At 48.2% G+C, this 21,419-nt stretch overlaps 1 protein-coding gene across 1 annotated transcript; it reads left to right on the top strand.

Annotated features, from left to right (window-relative positions):
• Window positions 1-515: 515 nt before the first annotated feature.
• Window positions 516-21,028, top strand: LOC105900210 (axin-2). Its single transcript, XM_042703962.1, is given in 12 exon segments — window positions 516-1,084; window positions 2,050-2,982; window positions 5,998-6,138; window positions 9,564-9,663; window positions 14,671-14,811; window positions 15,460-15,520; window positions 15,523-15,940; window positions 16,264-16,440; window positions 16,651-16,890; window positions 17,032-17,127; window positions 17,658-17,888; window positions 20,823-21,028. Coding segments are annotated over 11 exon segments (2,556 nt in total). The 5' UTR covers window positions 516-1,084; window positions 2,050-2,158; the 3' UTR covers window positions 20,950-21,028.
• The last annotated feature ends 391 nt before the right edge of the window (window positions 21,029-21,419 follow it).

The following is a 21,419-nucleotide window of genomic DNA, read 5'->3' as shown; positions in this document are numbered from 1 at the left end:
TGCAACGTCGTAAAACTTTGTTGTTCTTTAAAATGCTTTCATCAATTTTGTGTGTATCACAGACTTGTACATAATTTTGCTCTTCTACTGTTTGCGCTGCAAGACTCGCAAGTGGATAGAATTGTGTTTGTTATTCACTGCTATCTTTTTTAATCGCAAAAACGACCAGTTGTTTTCTATCTCTCTTTCGGGACCAGGCCGGCGGTACTTCACTTTGAAGTCCACAGTTAAACCCTCAACCCAGCTCGTTTTGAAATAGCCTGGAGGAGTTATGCCGCCTGCGATGACTATTTGAAACAGTACCTGGTGGAACGGGGAAACGCGTCTTCTTTTCGGGGTTTCATTTACCCCCAGATTTAAGAGATAGCCTACATGTTCGAGCGGAGTGCAAAACACCGGCGCGTGAAACAAATTCTGGACTACTCTAATGGGTTGCTTATGGTGCAGTAGTGGACTACATTTGCCTTCTGAAGGGAAAAACTACTTGATCGATGGTAAGTTAGAGAATGCGGTGCGATTTGAGCAAAGGCCCCCCTCCCTTGGTCTCTTTGATGTGCGCTGAATCGCTTTGAAGTTTATAAATACATTCTCCCTTTTTTGCTGTTGTCAGTGCTTAAGCCAGATGATTGTCATTGAAATAGAAATCGATTATCAAGTGTGCGTTTGCTCTTATTAGCACAGTGAGTTGATATAATAGATCGTCTCGCTTTAGTGTGATACTTAGATCGCAAGTGGAGAGGGAGGTGGGATGTGTGCGGCGCGGTTAGCACTACCTCCTCCTTGAAATTTTGACACCCCCTCTGATCTAAATAGGAGGACCTCTTGCGTGCTCTGGGGTCAGTTGTTGAATGGGACAGGGTTTCAGACAATCCCTCCCGTACTGAGGACATACATGGACTAGAAGACAGCCTAGCCTAGTCTCAAATACAGCTTGCTGTTCATGTTTTTTGTCGGATTACTGTTGCTCAACGGAAAGCGATTCTTGGATTGTAAATCTCGCATCGGAAGACGGACAACATTAATGGAATAGTGCGGTCATCCCATTTTTTACTGTGTTCTTTGACCAGGGTTTCGTTTTACAATGGTATGTGGGTTTATGGATGGTGTCATTTACACAGTGTGTGATTTTGATACGAAATGCTTTCGCCGCAAAGCAAATGAGGTTATATTGTTTACAGTAGCCTGTCTGAAAATACTCGGTGCTGCAGAAATGTTGTATTATCTTACATCGTGAGCAGATGTGACACTTGCCGGTAGTGAACAGAGTCCCGTAGCCTACTTGTATCCGCAGGTAAGGCTACATGAGTTCAGTCGGGAGCGCATGTCACATTGCTTTAATAGCGAGCTACAATTACGATAAATGCAACCTACCCAAGTGAAAAGCCTGTGTGCTGCGAAATTCATAGCATTGCTGATATTTTATTTAGTTAAGCTAATGTTGTGATCGAACTGGCATCCATAGTACATTTCGTGACTAAATGCTGGGCTGTAGTTACATGGAGGCATAAGTTGGGGGCCAACTGTGCAAATGATCAAAGCCTTATTATTGATCGTGATCACTGTACGCCAAACACTCGCTTTCCCTCAGGCTTTTATCGTTCTTATGTGGCACAGTCCATTGTAGCGCATCGGATGTATTTTCATTGTCGTGGATAGCTTTGATGGTCCTGCCTTTTTACGGTATTCTGAAGACAAGTGCGCATGGTGCGTTATGAATGAATAATGTTATCAAATTACAATTCTAAAGCTATATTTCATAGTGTAGGTTATTGTATAAATCTGCCTTTGTGAGGTTTAATGCGTATATTTTTGCTTTTCCTTGTTTTCAAATGAAATAGAAAGTAGTGTGTAATAACTCATTGCCATAACTAGATAATTAAATGGATGTGACAGGTCGTGTGAATTGGCCATATTACATTTCAGATGATGTGAGTTAACAAGAAAATTTGACACATTGTCCCTTGAAAATGTCTGTGTGCTGTTTACTTCATGGTTCGCTTTGAAGTTTTGAGGGTCTGGTTTTGATTAGATCAATACTTTGTGTTTCAGAGAGAGAGAAGAGGAGCTGAGAAGCTCCCCTGCTGGTTTTAGTGAGTGAGGAGATTGGAGCCGAGCTGCAAGCAGGCTAGCGCCGCACAAGGATACGAACAGTGGAGCCATGAGTAGGGCGCTAACGGAGCCTATCGGCAGTAGCTTCAGAGAAGATGCTCCTCGTCCTCCGGTGCCGGGGGAAGAGGGAGAAGCGTCATGCCACACTCCCAGCAAATATGCCAAAATGAGAGCTCAAAACAAGGCTAAACTGATCGCCGCCTCTCCTTCGAGTTCCATGTCGAAGAGGAACGAGGATGGACTCGGGGAACCCGAGGGGAGCGCGTCCCCGGACTCTCCGCTTGCCCGGTGGACGAAGTCGTTGCATTTTCTCTTGGGTGACCAAGACGGTGCTCACCTTTTCAGAACATTTTTGGAGCGAGAGCAATGCGTGGACACGTTAGACTTTTGGTTCGCCTGCAACGGTTTCAGGCAAATGGACCTCAAAGATTCCAAAACTGTACGAGTTGCCAAAGCAATTTACAAACGGTACATCGAAAACAACAGCATTGTTGCCAAGCAAATGAAACCTGCAACCAAGACATACATAAGGGATAGTATTAAGAAGCAACAGATAGACTCCGCAATGTTCGACCAGGCACAGACTGAGATTCAGTCCACGATGGAGGAGAATGCTTACCAGATGTTTTTAACTTCTGACATATACCTCGAGTACGTTCGCACCGGGTGCGAGAACGCTGCCTACGTGAATCACAGCAATCTTGGAAGTCTGAAGTTGATGTGTGGGTATCTTCCTCCGTTGATTGAGGACAAGGAATGGAATTGCAATGACTTAAAAGTGAAAGCCTTGGCCACCGTGGTCGGACTATCGGAAAAAACATTACGAGCTACTGTATCCATTCGGACGACGGATGTGCTTGAACATGCGTGCAGGTAAGAGTTTTTAAGATTAACATTTTAAAGTGTGTAATCCATGATAAGTATACCCATATGTGCATCCTCTTATCAAATTTCAGTAGACACAAATGTTGTTGTCTGGAATGTTTCCATGTTGATATCTAGTGCCCAGTGTTTATTTATAAGATGGGTTCGTTTTTCATTGCCCTTTTCGGTACTTTGTGGGTTTGTGTGGCTCACCTACTTACTGATAGCTATTAGTCTGTTGAGGAAAACATCAATGACACACTGGTTCTTCCTTTCAAGTTAATGAAGTCTGGTAGACAGCCCTCTGCTGGCGCACACATAAGTTTCCTGTGCTTTGAAATGGTGCCTGAGCTGAAGGCTTGAAGTCACACAGCAAGCCCAACTGATGCTTAGTGACAGTACCTCAAAGTTATGCAATATTTCTTTCTTAGTCCATTATCAAAGTCATGTTCGTTGAAAGTGCATCTAGACACACATTCTCTCTCTCTCTCACACACACACACACATATGCACTCTCTCTCACACACATATTTTACCCACGCTAAAGTTATACTGCCAAGAGCTGATATTGTCCTCTTGGTCAGAGATGAAAGATAAGATGTTTCTGGGAAGCATTTGGGTTCATTTCTTAAGATCTCTTACCAAATACTGTCCAACAGCTGCAAGCTCTTTGACATTAGGAACATTTTAAAGTGTGGATTTTATGCATGATTGGGCATCAAAGACTAGTTTTATAGTATTGACCAAACTGTTCTTAGTATGTCCATACAATAAAACAAAGAAACATCTGGAAACGATTATGGTGGGGTGCTAAACATTTCCCCCCACTCTGTTTTGTTCATTGCAATAAGCAAAAACCTATGGAATGTGTTCCCTCAATGGGATCTTATACTTTCGGTCAGAAAATGTACAATGTCCTGAACTGTTTATCGTACAGTGCGTGTGACACTCTGTCCGCTGAGATTCAGAGCTGTCCCTGACCAGACCATTTCCAGTCAGAATTAACCATTTCCTGTTAGGAGGGAAGTTAGCAGTTCCCAGTCTGATAGCAACGAGACAGACGTGCAAGCGAGCAGTACTGCTTTGATACTTCCGCTTCGCATGAATTAATTAGTTGCCAGGGGTGCAGCATTTTTTAGCGTGGTCGTCATCGGAAGGACAAAGGTGTTGTTGACTTGAGTCTTTAGGGGATATTGTTGTGTGTGTGTGTGTGTGTGTGTGTGTGTGTGTGTGTGTGTGTGTGTGTGAGCGTGCGTGTGGAGGGGGTATCTCCACAGCTTCCTGGTGTGATCCCTACATTCTTAGATTTCTCCAAAGGGAAAAAAGAAGGGGTCCCCCCCCCCCCCTCCCTCCCTCCCTCTCCCCCTGCCTTGCACAAACCCTTTATGTCCCTGAATTTCTATCTGAAACATGTGGAACTAATTTCACCAGCACTCTGGACCCCCACCCCCCTCTCTCTCTCCCCCTTCCCTCTCTTTCCTAACCACCCCAGTCCCGTCTCAAAAACGCAACCAGAGTTGCTCCTTCAACCACTGCCCCCCCCCCCCTCCTTTTTTTCTTTTGCTTATGATTTTTTTTTTTTTAGAGGTCCCCCCTCTCCGTCCCTTCCTTTCCCCCAGCCTCCTCCATTGCCTCGCTTTTATCTCCCCCTTTCTGAAAAACCCCTCTGACAGAGACTAAGCATGCTTCAAGAGTGAGAGGGAAAGAACAGAAGAGAAGAAGGAAGAAAGAGAGAGAGAGAGAGAGAGAGAAAGGGGAAGGGGGAAGACAGGAAAGAGGGGGAGGAGGAGGAGGAGGAGGAGGAGGAGATCATGAAAGGGAGAAAAAAGCGAGGGGGAGAATGTGAGCCCAGCTGTGCTAAATACCTGACTCTTTGCGAGAGCTTCCAAAGGTCAGGTTTGAGCTGGGGCCTAAGGCTTTAGTCATGCTGTGCCTCTCCCTGCTTCACTCCGGGGCAGTAGGCATTCTCATAAAGCACAGGCCCCAGCGCCCCTCCCCTCTCTCTTTCTTTCCCACTCCTTTTCCTCCATCGCTCTCTCTCTCTCTCTCTCTCTCCCGTCTCCCTCTCTCTTTCTCTCTCCCCCTCTCCCTCGCTCGCTCTCTCTCTCTTTCTCTCCACTGCCCAAGCTTTAAGCTCAAGTTTTTCTCCCACCACCCCCTTACTCCTGTCCACCCCCTTTGCCAGTGAAGCAGGAATGCAACACAGCAGGAGAGAGTAGAAAAGAGAAAGAGAGAGACTTTAGGGAGGAGGAGGAGTGGTGTTGTGTGTGTGTGTGTGTGTGTATGTGTGTGTGTGTGTGTGTGTGGTGGGGGGGGAGTGGAATGAGGGAGAGAAAAAAAGGGGGTAAGAAAAGTGCGGGAACCTTGCCCAAACAAAGCGCGTCGAGAGATAGCAAGTAGAAGGAAGTGCTGGTTGTCCCTTCACACAAGCAGTCTGCTCACTTCACCCCGCTGCTGCCCCCCCCCCCCCCCCCCCCCCCCAGTCTGCTCTCAGGGGTGGAACATGAAAGAGAGTGCAGAAATAAACACAGGCCGCAGATAGTGTGGTCACATTCCAGAGGTTCCCCTAGGCTTGCTGAAAGTGACTGTAATCTCTGCAACCTGTGGAGATTTGAAACCTCAAAGCAAACCCCCACAACTCAGACCAGACATGTCCTGTAGCAGGCCTGGGGAAAAGGTGTGTGTGTGTGTGTGTGTGTGTGTCTGTGTGTCTGTGTGTCTGTGTGTCTGTGTGTCTGTTTGTATGTGGAGGGGGGGGGGGGGGGGGCTCGAGCTTAGTTCCTGGCCTGAGGTGCCTTGGACACTGTACTGGGCTAGGCTTAAACAGGGCTTAGCCAGGAACTCAAGCCCTAGCACCAAGCCTAGCTCAACGGTCAGGGCCAGAGGTCCGAGACCTGGTTCTGACAGGCCATGATGGATGGGTTATTTGAATGGGTAATCCATTTGCCCTGTTGGGACAGTATATTTCTTGTGTTGGTATCTTGAGCTGTGGTCTCACGTTGACGTTCTCTTATGTTCCTGCAGGACGCAGAGACGAGGAGAACCGGCGAATCCGTACTTCGTCAACTCGGGGCACGTGTTCGCCCCCGCCACCAGTGCCAACGACAGCGAGATCTCCAGCGACGCCATGACAGACGACTCCATGTCCATGACAGACAGCAGTGTGTAAGTGTCACATGGTTCAGGGTTGGAGTGTGTGTGTGTGTGTCCCGAAGAGCCAACTTGAGCTTGTGTGGGTTCCTGGGTGTCATTGAGGCCTTGACGCCATACCTGCCTCGTCTTGTGTTTAGGGGACAGTGTTTCACATCTGGTAAGGGCACAGGGCACCTCTGTGGGCCTCTCCGCAATTGGGTTTGAAATGGCGGTTTTCGAGGTTGAACGAGGTGGGATGTTTTTTTGACGTAAGCGCTAGATTGGAATTGCGCTTGAGACGGATTTCTCCCGACGGTGCGACCTCTCGCTAAAGAAACGTGCTAGTATGTCAGAGCGTCTCTTTTTTTGGGGGGTGGACTTTGTATGTGTCGTTTTTGAAGGTTTTTTTTCCCCTCTTGTGTTGCAAACAAACTTCTTTTATACGGGGTGTGACCCCTCTCTCTTTTGAGCGCTACGCATCCATCTGCCGCCAGTGCGCCTTTGTTTTTCATTATTATCTAATCATTTTCCCTTTGAAGAGCAGGGGTGGAAAAAATTAGCCATTCGGCCTTAAGACAACCTCATTGAAAAGTGCTGGCAGTGCATGAAAGGGAGGCTTACTCGCATGGTGGTTTGATTTCCTCCTCGCGGACCCCGGCGCGCTGGGATCGGGTGTCAGCGAGACTCTTTTCACCGAGGCGGGGGTAGTGTGCCGTGAGTGCGTGTGTGTGTGTGTGTCTGTGTGTCTGTGTGTATATATCTGTGTATGTGCGCTCAGGGGTGGGTGGTTGGGCCCAGAGAGTGGGTTAGGGTCAGTCCTCAGTTCTGGATTTACGGCCATGTCACCTGGGATTCCTGCCACAAGGATTAGGACACCCATCCCACCCCCCTCCTTCCCTCCCTCCCTCCCTCCCTCCACCCACCCCATCCCCACAGAGACACCCCTCTCCGTGCAACATTCCCTCCCTCGCGCCCCAGCCCTTTCCATTCCCCTCCTCTAGCGTGGTAGTGGGGAGCCGGAGAGCGGGGAGTGGGAAATAAAGTGCACAGAGGATGAAAGGCTTAACTGAATCGCTTTCAGCCCATTGTTAGGCTCCGGGAGCTTAGGGGGATGAGAGGGTGGCTGGCTGCTTTGAAAATTAGTTGCACAACTGAATGGGAGATCCCCATAAAGCAAAGCGCCCGGGAAAGAGCCTCCGCCTGTTTTTTTTTTGGGGGGGGGGGTTTCGCACCGGCCCCCTGGCCCAGTCAGAGCCGCCAAGTCCAGCCAAGTTTGAGCCCTTCCAGTCAGTGGGAGTGGAAGGGGCTGGGGGTGGGGAGGGGGGGCGTAGGAAACATCCACGGAGGACAGGCAGGGCCTGTGGTGCCCCGAGATGGTTGTTGTTGTGTTGGCCCCTGGGTTTTGCTTTGCAAGTTCAGACTGTAGAGGTAGAGGCTGGTATATGGGGTATGGGTCCAAGATGAGCTCCGTTGTTTGGGGAACTGATATGGTCAGGTTGTTGTTGAACAATGCCGTCATGTCAAGGGAGTCTGATTGCTAGTTTGCTGCCCCAGCATAATCATTTTCCATCAGTAAAGTTGCGTTGGCCCTATAAGGTGGTTGTTTTGAAAGTCTTTCTGCTTCCGCTGTTTCTGTTGTATTATTCATTTTTGCTCTACAGCACACACAAAAAAAAGAAAAGAAGAGATTATTCCACTTTTCTTTTTAGAATTTAATCATAGCCCTTTCATGCAAATAAGTTAAACACTGTGATAAAAATCACCCACAACAAAGAATCCTGCTTAGGTTTGCATAAACAGCTTGGCTGGAGCAGTTCCCCCCCCTCCCCTGCCCAACTCCCATTTCTCTCAGCACTCCATGGAAATGGATGGGGGGGGGGGGGGGCAGATCAGCTACCTCTCCATTTGGGGAACAATTTTATTAGTATGTCTTTTTTATTATGGTTTAAAGACACCGCTCACATTTGAATCTCATTTCTAGATAAAGAAAAAGGATGGGGGGGGGGAGGCAGAGATTTTCTTTTTTTTCTCTCCCGCTCTCTCTGCCTCTCTTTTTTTTGCTTATATCTTATTTATGGATTTACTTGGACGCTAGGGAATGCTACTGCGCCAACTTCAAACATTACCTTATCTTACAAACCAGCCTTTTGATGTTGCCGAGATCAGAGGCGCGCCGTGGAGCCGTTGCCAAATGAAGATGGCAGCGGGCGCGAATGCGCATGAGTGTGAGATTTCAAAGAGCAGGCGAAGAAGAAGAAGACGGGGCGTTTGGGCTGGGTCAGCCACTTCTGAGTCAGAGGAAAAAAAGGGCCAAGATAATTGGCCCGGCTTAAATGGTCACCAACTGGAACGCAGGGGGGCTCCGAGGAGAAATAAAAATGTATCTTACAAGGAAATGTTAAAGAAAAGAAACAGAAAAGACCTCCCAAATGTGCGGTCATGTCAAACATGAGCGACTGACTAGGCGGCTAGACGTTTCCCAGTTCGCTGTGGTGTTTCAGGAAGCGTTGCTTGTGCCCAACCGTTAGAAGTATGCCAGTCAGTAAAAAAAAACTACTTTTGATTATTTATCTAGAACTACTTAAGTCCCCCCACACACACACACACACACACACACACCCTATGTTCCCTTTTCTGTTCCGCTCTCATTTGTCAAGTTTCAGGAAGAGAGGCTTTCTTTGATGACTGTTATGGTAAATGGGACTCAGTGTCTTCACTGTAAAGGATCAGCATTAGTCACCAATGAATCTGTGTCTTGAGCCCCAGTTCAAAAGGCCTCTGTATCTGGCGGTCTGCCTCAGAGTTTTGCTATGTGTTGTTTTTTTCGACGGCCCCTCTGCTCTTTGATGTGGCTGTAATGTTCCCCACGGGGGTTGGGGGGGGGGGGGTGAATGTTGCTGTTTGGGATGGTCACTTCAAGTGATGACCTCCCCTGGCCTTGGTTTCACGGTGATCTGAAAAGCTGCCTTGTGTTGCTAATGCACCAGTGTGTGGCATTTGACTGGTTTTGTGGAGAGGAAGGGGTGGGTAGGGTTAGGGGTCTGTATACACTACCTACTAAGAAGCAAAAAGAAGATCAAGACGATAACAAAACACAGAGAGCGATAATGAAATGAACTCAGAGGTGATCTCTGTAGACTTTCCTATGAATGTGAAAAAATAAAACATTAGCATTAGCTGTCGAAAAATACATTTGGTACCATCATTTACCCGTCACCGACAAAATGGCCTAGTTTTATAATTCAAACAGTGACCTGCAGTCGGTCCTTTCGGACACGGTCTATGTACTCCTGTTCCCCGGTAGCTCATTATTTCTGTACCTAGGTATGTTTTGGAGACGTGCTGGTGTTGTTTAGTCTGTGGGAGCTTGTTGTTCTCTGACACACTGGGCTTTATTTTGACTGGCTTTGGCTGTGGCTTGTTATTAAATTGTCTCCTCTACTTGTGCTCTTCAACAGAGAAGGCATCCCTCCGTACAAACTGGGCAAGAAGCAGCTTCAGAGGGAGATGCATCGCAGTGTCAAGATCAACGGCCAGGTCTCTCTCCCCCACTTTCCGGTAAGAGAGTCTACCACTCTTCTCTGCATTTTTCATATCACTGTTTTTTTTTTAATACCACAGATACACCCCCCCCTCCCACTCCTAACGCTTGCCTAGTTACCCATCTAACTGTGTCCTTTTCCTCCTCTGGGAATTCAATTTTTATTTTCAGTGTGCATGTTTTGACAGAATACTACATTCTTTTGGCTCCTCTCATTGTCATATAAAAGTCAGTAAATAAAAGACGGAATTAGCATATCTTTTTTTTCTCTCTCTCTTATCCTCTTCCAACACGAACTCCCCATCTCCATCTCTTTTGTGGATATCAAAAGATGTCAAAAAATAAACTCACTGAGTTGCCTTAAGTTAAAGAGTGCCCCCCTCCACACATACACCTTGAGGTGAAGCCTTCAGCACAAGAAATAACTTTCTGTGCATAAAGAGGACAAGGATCATTTCAATTCAGAGGTCAAGTGGTCAACGGCCTTAAATGAGAGCCGAGTTGATATTGCCCAAGTCAGCCTTGCTCTGTCCCTCAAGACGTCCCCTTTGATGGGACGGATGAATAGCGCTTGTGTGGCTCCTTCTGTGTCAACTTCCAACAGTGCAGCCCGCCCTGACCAACCCCCCCCCCAGGCCTCCTCCTCTGCCCCCCAACCCCCCACAGTCTCCAGATCTCTGTTGTTCCCCCTCCCCCTCTTTTTTATGAACCCTCTCTGAATTTCACCATTCAGTGTGTTTACATGATGGTATAATTCGAATCTTTGCTTAGTCGGACTATGCTTTCTTTCGAGGGTAGGTGCTATTATCCCAATATACATGGCAGTGAATAAATCGAATCATTGGCCGAAAGCATGTCATATCCGATACGATAGGTAGCGCTGTTTTTATTACAACTAGTGGTGATACAGCCCTTTCCGCTTGACCTCTTCACCACTACCAATAACAACAACAGTTGATTGAGCATGAATCGCGTCTGTTCATCGGTCCAGAAATGCGTGTTGCCTCTTGGGTTGTTTGTTTGTTTGTTTGTTTGTTTCTGCCAGGCCGATGTGTTTATAAGTTACATTATTCAAAGGTGAAAGATAAAAGGCGAGAGAAACGCACGCACATTCACACACGCGCGCAAATAATGGGTTACAGCCTAAACGCATTGCCCTTCTGCCAGTTGCATCAAATTGTTTTAGTACTTCTTCGCTGTCGATTTCCAAATCTGTGTGAATATTCATGAGAGCAAGTCCAGTCAGTCTTTTCGTAGATAGATACAAACCTTCAGGACGCAATGAATGTTTGGCTAGAAATTTGCCGAACTTTCCAGGGCTTGATAAAGTTCACTGCGTAACTCATTTAGCTGTTTCCAGCTCTGTATCTGCATCGTCAACGCTGGGCATTAGTTGTCTGTACTCCGATTTTATAGTTTCCCCATTTTAATAAATATGCGTTCATGATATATTTTTCTTCTTCTCGCGTAGCAGAAGGTACGCACAGTGCGTACGGCTGCATGCGCCACTGGAACTCTGTGCAATTAATACAATACATAATAGGCTAATTGATACAATATCTCCTCGTTTGAGTGTGGTTGTTTGAGTGCAATGGGAGTGTATGATCGATGTTGTCTATAAAGGTATTTAGGTAAAGGTATTTACGGGAAAATATCTCGATCCACCTGTCACGTCTCTGTCTTTAGAGGGCAGCGCCAAATAACTGAACACAACTAAACTCACGCGTGCCTCGCGGCCACAATACCAAATTTCATCATATTTGATAGAATGAAGGACATATTAGTTGTGAATAGTATCACCGAGTTTGATAGGTATTGGTCAGGTAATAGCCGAGTGACAGCTGATTTGCTTTCTGATTTGACAGTACTAATTCGTGGTTTTTTTCAGCGCCAGATAACCGAACACAACTAAAGTCACGCGTGCCTCGCGGGCACAATACCAAATTTCATCATATTTGATAGAATGAAGGACATATTAGTTGTGAATAGTATGACCGAGTCTGACAGGTATTGGTCAGGTAATAGCCGAGTGACAGCTGATTTCACAAGCATTAACTTTAAACCAGAATATTTTAACTTCCCGGCATAGTCGCCCCGTAATGCCGTGCAGCGGGCGCATACTGTTATACTCTGTGATGCACTAGCTCAACGACGTTCCCTATATGTTCCTTACCGTTCTAATTACATGTCGTTGTTCTGTGTTGGGGCAGAGCTTATACAGGTGGGTGACGGTAGCACAGTCTGTTCGTGGTAACTTGCACCAGGGCATAAAGCCCGTGCCATTGTGACAGTGTGTTGTGTTTTAGTGTTTAATAAAAAGCCATAACAAATATACCACGCTTCCGTGATTTGTTACAATATAATGGTCTTGCTTCTATAATGTATAAACACGTAGGTTACAGGGTGGGTGTGGCAGAGAGAGAGAGGGAGAGCGATGATGCACACGGATATATCAGATTTAGCGACCGGAGCAAAGTTATGTTGCTGTAACGTTGAACTCTTTGCAATCAATAAATACAGTACTTAATAGGCTAATTGATACAATATCTCCTCGTTTGAGTGTGGTTGTTTGAGTGCAATGGGAGTGTATGATCGTTATTGTCTATAAAGCAGTGTTTCTCAAACTTTTTCAGACCAAGGACCACTTAGCCAATAAAAAAAAATTCGCGGACCATTTAACTAAATATCCCCTTGTTAATAGATTAGGCAACTCTTTATTAGATTAGGCTACTACTGGCTGTGTTCTCTTCGTTCTGAGTTGTATGTTAGAAATGTCGCAATAATTTACTTGTGGCCGTCGCGGACCACACTTCATCATATTTGATAGAATGAAGAACAAATTAGTTGTGAATACTATCACCGAGTTTGAAAGGTATTTGGTCAGGTAACAGCCCTTTGACAGCTGATTTGCTTTCTGATTTGACAGTACTGCTGTGTTTTAAGCAAATAAAATGTGGACTGTTTACAAGCGGGCACCTGCTATCGTTGATTATACAGTAAATACGTTGTGAAATGAAACAAAAACACATCACAGTTAAAGATGTATTAGTATTGATTGATTCACATCGATATGAATGGATGACATGACTAACAAGTGGTGGGAAATTAATATGAAAGTATTTGTTCGGTGAATTAGCGCGTTCTGTCCAAACAGTCGCAGTCAACGTTTTTGTCAACACTGGCACCACATAAGTATCGTAATTTGAACGTCCTTATACGTTTTTAAGGAGGGGTTGTAAAGGTACTCATATCTTCGGACCTCTTCTGTTATGTTTGTTCATAGTCAACAAGAATAAGCTTGTGAGACAGTCTGCAGGATATTCATAAAGTATGTTAGTATGTACAGTTGAGACAACGTATCGTCTCTTTCGTCTTCCGGGTCACGACCTGGCAGGGAGGGAGGGAGGAGGGCGGCGGGATCTCAAGCATGCGCAAAGACGCAAAGTCCAGTTCCTTATCCAATTCACCGTTACATGCCGCAATAGTCGAACTATCAACTGGATCGGATCGAGTTATCCAGGGGTGTTAGTCCGACTATGTGCGGTCCGACTACGATCCGACTAAGGTGCTTACATGAAACGGATAATGCGATTTCAGTCCGACTAAGGCAGTTATTCGAATCCATGTAACCACGGTCATTGACTAGAACCCAGTGGCCTCTGGGAGCAGGGGGAATGGGTGGGGGGGGGGGGGGAGGGGTGTTGAAGTTGTGTTGTGTCACTTGAAGAAAAAGGAACCCTTGAGTTTGGGGAAAGTGAGCTCGGGGAAAAACTTAAGGTTACCACCGGCGGAGCTGGAGCCGGTGCTGGTTTGAATGGCAGAAAACAAGCAACCTAGAACTGTCGTCCTCCTCCTCCCAAACACTTTAGTGTGTGTGTCTGTGCAAGTGTGTGTGTGTGTGTGTGGTGTTTGTGTGTATTCTGTCTGATAGGAATGGGGTTGGGGTTGGGGATAGGGGGTGGGCGGGGGGGTGAGGGAGGGGGTTATCCTCTGTTCTCTGTTCCTCTTGTTCTTCCTCTCCCACTTGCTCTCTTTTAATGTCTCCCCCCCGATTTGGAGATGGCTCCCTTCTCCCAGGATGCATTGGGCTCCAGGCAGCAGGAGCTCGGTGCGGCAAGCGAGACTCTTGCCAGCAGCCTTGCTCTTTTTTTTTTCTCTTCCCTTCATCGTCTCTACAAAGAGATGGGAGGAACACACGCACGGAGGGGGGAAAAAAGCACAAAAAAAATCAAGAAAGAAAGCGAGTCCGCAAAACAACAACAGAAAAAAGAAGCCGCGGCACATATAGTTGAAGGAATAATGTGACTACTGTACTTTAGAGGTGCCTCGTATGCAATAGGGAAGTAAATGACCGCTTTCCCTTCAAAATCTCTACAGCATCTGACTCCCATATTCCCCCCTTCTTCTCCTTGGTGCACATCTCTCAATCTTCTCTCTGTCTCTTTCTTTCTTTCTTTCTGTTCTTCTTCTTCTTTTAATTTTGTCTTCCCTTTCCCCCCCCTCCTCCATCATCTTTTTTTTCTGTCTATCTGGCTTTTAAAAGCCCCTGTCCCTCCCACCCCTGGTGTGCGTTTGATGTTTGACAAGGGCCCTTTGAAGCTGGCTGACTTCAGAGCGGGGAGCGCTGATGGCACGGTCGCACTGCCGAGGCAAAGCAAGCCAAGCAGGCGGGGGGGGGGGGGGGGGGGGGGGGGCGCCTCTGAGCGAGACCAACTGCTCTCGCTGACGGCTGCCGATGCCAGGGGCCACAGGCACGGGAGGAGAGGAGAGGAGAGGAGGAGGAGGAGGAGAGGAAGAGGGAGGGATGGGTTAGGGTTAGGGTTAGGATAGGTGTGTGGGGGGGTTGAAGAGATCATGGTTGCTGGGACAGAGGATGAGCTGTAGCTGGAGCTTTAAGACGCTAATGTTGTAGCAGCTAGCGCTACAGCTAGCGGCGGAGCCCCCTTTACCTTGTCTCAAAAGCGAGAATGTTACCCCCATCTCTAACCTTGCCCCCCCTCCCGCTTGTTCCCCGGCTCTTGTAGAGGACGAGTAGGCTGCCAAGGGAGATGACCCCCGTGGAGCCGACGGCTTTCGCAGCTCAGCTCATCGCCCGTCTAGAGAAGCTGAAGAAGGAGCAGGAGACACTGAGCTCCCTGGAGGAGCGACTACAGCAGATCCAAGAGGTGAGCCACATGGAAAACACCCCCCACTTACACACACACACACACACACACACACACACACAATGTGATCCATGATCTTTGAACTCTCCCTGGCCTCTTTGGTGTCTTTGACACTTTGGTCCCCCTCTTTATGATATCAGTGCTTTTGCTGCCAAAACGCCCCTTGATAAAGTTAGTCACTGCAGCGCAAAGCGTGCTCACAGAAGTTTAGATCAACTTTTTCTGCCTTTGATGAAGTGGAAAGGGACTTGTTAATGTCGATGCTCTGTTCTGCGACTGATAGACTGCATCCAGTGCTGGCAGCCACAGAAAACTTCTCTGTCTGTCTCTGGGAGCCCCCAACTTACGTTTCCCGACATACTTAGAATTCTTCAAATAGCTAGAGCTTAGCAAAACTCCAGTGGCCACTTGCTTGCTGTGTGGGTGATGGAGAGATGTGAGTGTGTGATGGAGAGACGTGTGTGTGTGTGTGTGTGTGATGGAGAGATGTGTGTGTGTGTGTGTGTTGAGGCATCAGAGATGTGCAGTGTGCTGTGACAGTTTTAACTCTGTCCTTTTTGATAGTAGTGAAACTTAACATTTCTGTGTGTGTGTGTGTGTGTGTGTGTGTGTGTGTGTGTGTGTGTGTCTGTGTGTGTGTGTTTGTAGGAGGAAGAGAGGGACGAGAGTGAGGTGCCTGGCAGCACCCTCCCCACCCCCAGCACCCTCCCCACGCCCTCGCCCTGATGCCCTCGGGCTCCTGTGAGGAGGACCCGCAGGCCATCCTGGACGAGCACCTCTCCCGCGTCCTCAAGACCCCCGGCTGCCAGTCGCCCGGCGTGCCCGTCCGCTACTCCCCGCGCTCCCGCTCGCCCGACCGCTGCGCCACCTCCGCCACCGCCAGCCTCTTCCTGGGCAACGGCAGCCCTTCGTTCGCCGTGCCCGTGGGCAAAGGCCCTCTGGCCGCCAGGCAGGCCACCAAGCACATCCACCACCACTACATCCACCACCACCATGCCACCTCACCCAAAACCAAGGAGCAGATCGAGGCGGAGGCGGCGCAGCGCGTGGCCCAGTGCATGTGCCCGCCCGGCAGCGCTGCCGACTACTCCTACCAGCGGTGCCACAGCCCGTCCGAGCTTAACTCTGGGTGAGTGCCCCCTCCAATGCTCACTCTGGAGCAGCTGTAAGAACACGATTGTCATAGAAAAAGAGCGAGAGAGAGAGAGAGCGCGTGTGTGTGTGTGTGTGTGTGTGCTTTTTCTTCTTTGGCAGCAATGCCTTCTCTCGGCCTGTATTCTCATCATGCACCCCCGATTGTGTTATTTCTTCACTGCGTCATGCATTTTTGATAAAAGCGGGAATATTCTCTTTGTCCTCACCACATCTGTAGTGGCTGGGGCTGAGTAAAGGGTTGGCGCCGGTGAGGGAACGGTCAGAGTAATCATGGGGTCTTTTTTTTCTTCACCGCAGGCGTTCTAGCACTTTGTCCAAGAGACCCAGCAAGGCCAGCGACGGCATGAGCGCCAGCCTGTCTGGGGGCGAGGGCAGCGTCACCCCTCAGCTGCCCTGCGACGGAACCGACCGCTCGCAGAACGTCTGGCAGTGGATCCTGGACAGCGAGAGGCAGAACAAGCACAAACTGCACAGGTGAGTCCGGATGCCAGCAGAACATAAGCGGAAACAATCCTCCCCAGTGGAACGCATATTCCTCCAGAGAACTAAGTCTTAAGGTTCTAAGGAACTAAGGAAGGTTCTTAATATACCTTAGAAAGACGTTTTTAAGAACAAAGTAATGCTGTTTATGTTTTCCAATCGGATGCTGGATGTGTGAGTAATGTTTCGGTGTCCTCTCCACAGCACTCAAGGCCTAAAGAAGCTCCACACCCCCGAGGCCTCATCCAAAACCCTCCCCAGTCGGACGCCGTCATGGGGAGGTGGTGGCATCGGCAATGGTGGTAACCCTTCCCGCAACCACCACCCAGGGCACCCCTACATCCAGGACCCTGCCATGCCCCCTCTGCCGCCGCCCAACACCCTGGCACAGCTTGAGGAGGCCTGTCGGCGCCTGGAGGAAGTCTCTAAACCCCCAAAACAAAGGTAGGTTTATTACATTCATTCAACAAGAGCCCATCACAGAATATAGGCCGATATCAGTGTATGTTTTACTGAAGATATGTACTCAAGCCGACTGTATCCGTTCTAGCTTCTAATGTTGTATTGAATGTCTTTGCTCTGCAGGCATTCAGCACCCAGCCTTCAAAAGGACCGGAGCCATCCACAACCCTTCATGAATGGAAGCTCAGTTCCAGCCAGTCCCAGCCTTCTGACCGACGAGTACGTATCTTTAACAATCTCCCGATTGATTTTATTCATCCTCTTTTTGTCGTACCTTTCGCTCACATTTTCACAAGGCGCTTCTTTTATTGTAGCATTGTGGCATCAAGAAAATCTGTGGAACTAACCTTTATGATGCCTTCAGACATAAGTTGCGCAGACACACATAGACGGTCTGAGATACAGACAAGTACAGTTGTTGTTTTTTTTTCTTTGGGCTTTGTTTGAAGCTCATCCTTCACCACCTGACAGCTCGCCTCTGTTTTTTGCGTTTAATTGGCTGACCCACACATCATGCCAACAGTCTGTGGTGCTGGCTAGCCTTTGTCTGAAGCAGCCTTAACAAAGCTAACAAAGACTAACAATGAAAAGACTGAGGTACTGACGTTTTGCCCTGTGGTGAACCCTGCTGCTTGTCTTTCTTGATGCTCCAATCCATACGATGGGACCAGGTGGTCCAGGGGAAGTGTCGTCCTTTGTTTCGGTTAGTTGCGGTCAGCACCCTAATGACCTAATTTTTCCGCACGCAGGTGGAAAGAGCCAAAGAAGCCATGCAACGGGCTCGGCGGAGTCCAGGCGGTGCTGCTGCCGATGTCGTCGTCGTTGTCTTCGTCGTCGTCGTTGTTGTTGTCTTCGTCTTCGGAGCTGGTGGTCACGTACTTCTTCTGCGGCGAGGAGATTCCGTACCGGCGCATGATGAAGACCCACTGCATGACTCTGGGTCACTTCAAAGAGCAGCTGCGCAAGAAGGGCAACTACAGGTGAGGGTCTCCTCCAGAACAAGTCCCTGCGACTGTCAGGGACTCCACTACACGAGCCCATTAGCATTAGCTCAAGACATTAGCATTTGAGAAGAATTTCTTTCCTTTTTTTTTAAACGTAGAGGTTGAAAAATAAAGTGAGGTTGTCCATAAAAGTTTAGGGTCTTTTCCAAAGAGCTTGCCAGGACATATGGGCACTTTTTTTCCAAGAGTTGATGTACCTGGTGTGTTTAGGAGACACGTAAGGCCATTTGTTTGTGTGTGTTTGGATGAGTGTGTGATCATGTGTGTGTTTGTGGTTAGGAAAGGCTGTGCTCATAAGAGGAAGAGCGAGGGGCTCGGACAAGAGGGGGGGTGGGGGGGGGGGGGCACGGGGTGGGGGTAGTGGGTCTATTTCGAGGCCAAGTGTCTCGGTCACATCTGCTGGTGATTTCCATGCGAAGGCTCACTCAATAAGCGTGGCTTTGAAGCCCGGGTCCTTTTCTCTTACGCACAAAGACACGCACCACTCAGGGGGGGGGGGGGCACAAACATTCCTCCCAGGATTACCCTCGGGGCCGACATCAAGGGCATCACTTCTGTCCCTGCCTTCTTCACTACACAGAAGAACACATTCAATCTCTTGCCATTATTATTATCACCGTTATTATTATTATTGTTGTTGTTGTTGTTATGATCAGTGACATCGTGAACAAATAGACAGTGCTTTGCTTCCGAGTGGAGCGATCCCATAGATCACTTAGACCCCTACCACCATTAAAAAAAAGAAAGAAAAAAAAAAGAGTTGAGACCGGAAATGTTTCATGTGCCTTGAGCTGTGATCACTGTGTGTGTCGGGGCTGGGGGTGTGGTGGCACATTCTCCGTGAGCAGTGAACCAGGAAGAGGCCCGTTTTCCAGCCCCCTGGTGAACTCTGCTTCAGGCCAGACATACCTGCCGGCCGGCCGGCCTCTATCTCATTCACCCCCCCCCCCCCCGCGCGGCGGCAGGCAGGTTTCTCAACGCACGTCACGGGGGCCCGTTTCCGTGAAATGGCCTGGTTTGCGAGATATATCGACTTGAGTTTTCACTGTAAACTTCTCAATGAAAAAGGGGCACTGGGGATCGGGAGCCAACTGGCTTCACTGGCTCTGAATGTGTGGAATTGCTTAATTTCAACATGGCAGCCGTTCAACTGAGAACAGTACAGACCAGGGCTGCCAGGCAGTGTTGGTGCCAGATGTTGCAAAGAGAAAAATCTTGCCACATAAAACATGTTCCATTGGAAAGACACATCTCTCTCTCTCTCTCTCTCTCACTCACTTTCTCTCTCACACATTCTCTTTCTCTCTCTCTCTCTCTCTCTCTCTCTGTCTATTTATCTATCTATCTCTCCGTTTACCTTTTTGTCTCACATAACCAATTGCCTGTAAGGAAGAGTTCCTTTTTTCCCCCCGGAGAAATAGATAACTTTCATTCAGGAGTTAGTCTCGGCACCACAGCAGATCAGTGAGCAGCCCATCGTTTCACTCGCATGTTGAAATGGAACAGGAAATGTCATGCCTCTCCCCCTCCTCTCCTCCCCTCCCAATAAAACCCATGATCTCAGCCTTGCATCTTGGACCCCCACCCGCAGTCCCCCCCCCCCCCCCCCCCCCCCCCCACCTCCACCAGGCTCACCATTTGTGTTTAATTAATATTAACAAAGGCAGAAAGAGAGAGAGCGTGCAATTAAAAAAAAAAAAGAGGGGAAAAGAAACACATTTTTTTTACACACATTGTTTGTATGACTTTGTCAGCTTTGCTCATAAAAAAGCGCTTCAGGAATGCCAGAGCGCAGCCACACATGGAGGGAGAAAAGGAGGCATTTTTCCATTACAAAGCCAATCATTAAACCTCCCCTGCTGGTCTTCCCTCTGTTGAAAGAGACGAGTTGGAATCATTAGGAAGCAGGCGGACCCCAGAAAAATGAACCCATGGCTTTTTTCTCCCTCTCCCTCTCTCTACCTCTCTACCTCTCCTCCTCCTCCTTCTCTTTCCCTTCTTCCCCTGCAATCCTTTTTTTTTTTGTAGCGTTATAGCTACGTGACCCATATGACCCCCCAGGAGCCCCCCTCCCCTCGTAAGAGTCGCCCCCAAACCCCCCCTCACCCCCTACTGGGCACAGCCCCTACAGCCCAGCCTCCTCTCATTTCTGCTCACAACAAAGATGGGGTGGGAATGCCCTTGTGTGTGTGTGTGTGTGTGTGTGTGTGTGTGTGTGAGGTTGTGTGTGTGTGTGTGTGTGTGTGTGTGTGTGTGTGTGTGTGTGTGTGTGTGTGTGTGTGTGTGTGTGTGTGTGTGTGTGTGTGTGTGAGGTTGTGTGAGGTTGTGTGTGTGTGTGTGTGTGTGTTTGCAGGCAGACTCTGAGGCACCTGAAATTTCAGTCCATCTGACAGACAGCCCCTGGTTTTGACAGCAGGCACAATTAGGGGTCCGGTGCGGCGCGAGGCTGAGTGTTAAGCGGTGCCTTGAGACAGCACTTAATTAGCCCTTCAACTTTAATGAAAGCTTCTCCGGGAGCCTCTGCAACACGTTCCACCCGACTCCTCAGCCCTCCCCAACCAGTAGTAGCCCTGTGTGTGTGTCTGTGTGTGTGTGTGTGTGTGTGTGTGTGTGTGTGTGTGTGCGGCGCGCGTGTCTTAAGCTCTCTGTGCCTTTTGTGACGGCAGTTGTATTTCTGGTTTTTCGCTCAGACAGGGTCACCTCTTGTGTCAACGTGAAAATTAGAGGCTAGGAGAGTCTAGCGCCCGTAAAACTCCACCCAGAGCCGCCTTGACATTAACAGATTCTGAAGACAGACCATTGTTTATCTACAGACAGCTTAAGCCTATGTGGAATTGGTAATAGTGTAGTGCAGCACTTTTTGCGACAGCACCTTATATACTGACCCCCCCTCTCTTTTTGTTTACACAGGTACTACTTCAAGAAGGCCAGTGACGAGTTTGAGTGCGGCGCCGTGTTCGAAGAGGTGTGGGACGAATGCACAGTCCTGCCCATGTACGAGGGCAAAGTCCTGGGTAAAGTGGAGAGAATGGACTGAAGTAAAGAAGGGTGGACATTGGACACCCTTTCCCCAAAGCACCTGCCAACCTCAGATGGCAACAAACAAGCAACAACTACAAAAAAAAAAAAAAAAAAAAAACTACACCGCAGGACACTTCTGGACTCAGTCATTTTTAAGCTAACCAGAGTTAATATATCCAAAATGACTGCAGGCAGGACACATAAAGCTATTGAAGGAACACTACAAGGACAACAGATAAACAATGAAGTACTCTGAAGAGCGGAGGAGCAAAAAAAAGAAAAACCCTTTGGAATGGACTGTCGGTAGGAAAACTGTATGATCAGGGAAAGTGTATTAAAACCGGATGTCGTCACTTTAAGCCGGTCTCTGGTTGGATAAAGCTTTTCAACAGAAATGGACAAGGACCTTTGATTTATTCTGTAGGAACCATGCCGATGCCTGACTTTTAATGTTGTGTGACTTTGTTGAAGTTCAAGTTCAACATT

The sequence above is a fragment of the Clupea harengus genome, chromosome 26 (genome assembly GCF_900700415.2).
Source record: "Clupea harengus chromosome 26, Ch_v2.0.2, whole genome shotgun sequence".
In the NCBI taxonomy this organism is placed as follows: Eukaryota; Metazoa; Chordata; class Actinopteri; order Clupeiformes; family Clupeidae; genus Clupea; species Clupea harengus.
This window is presented reverse-complemented; position numbering and strand designations above follow the sequence as displayed.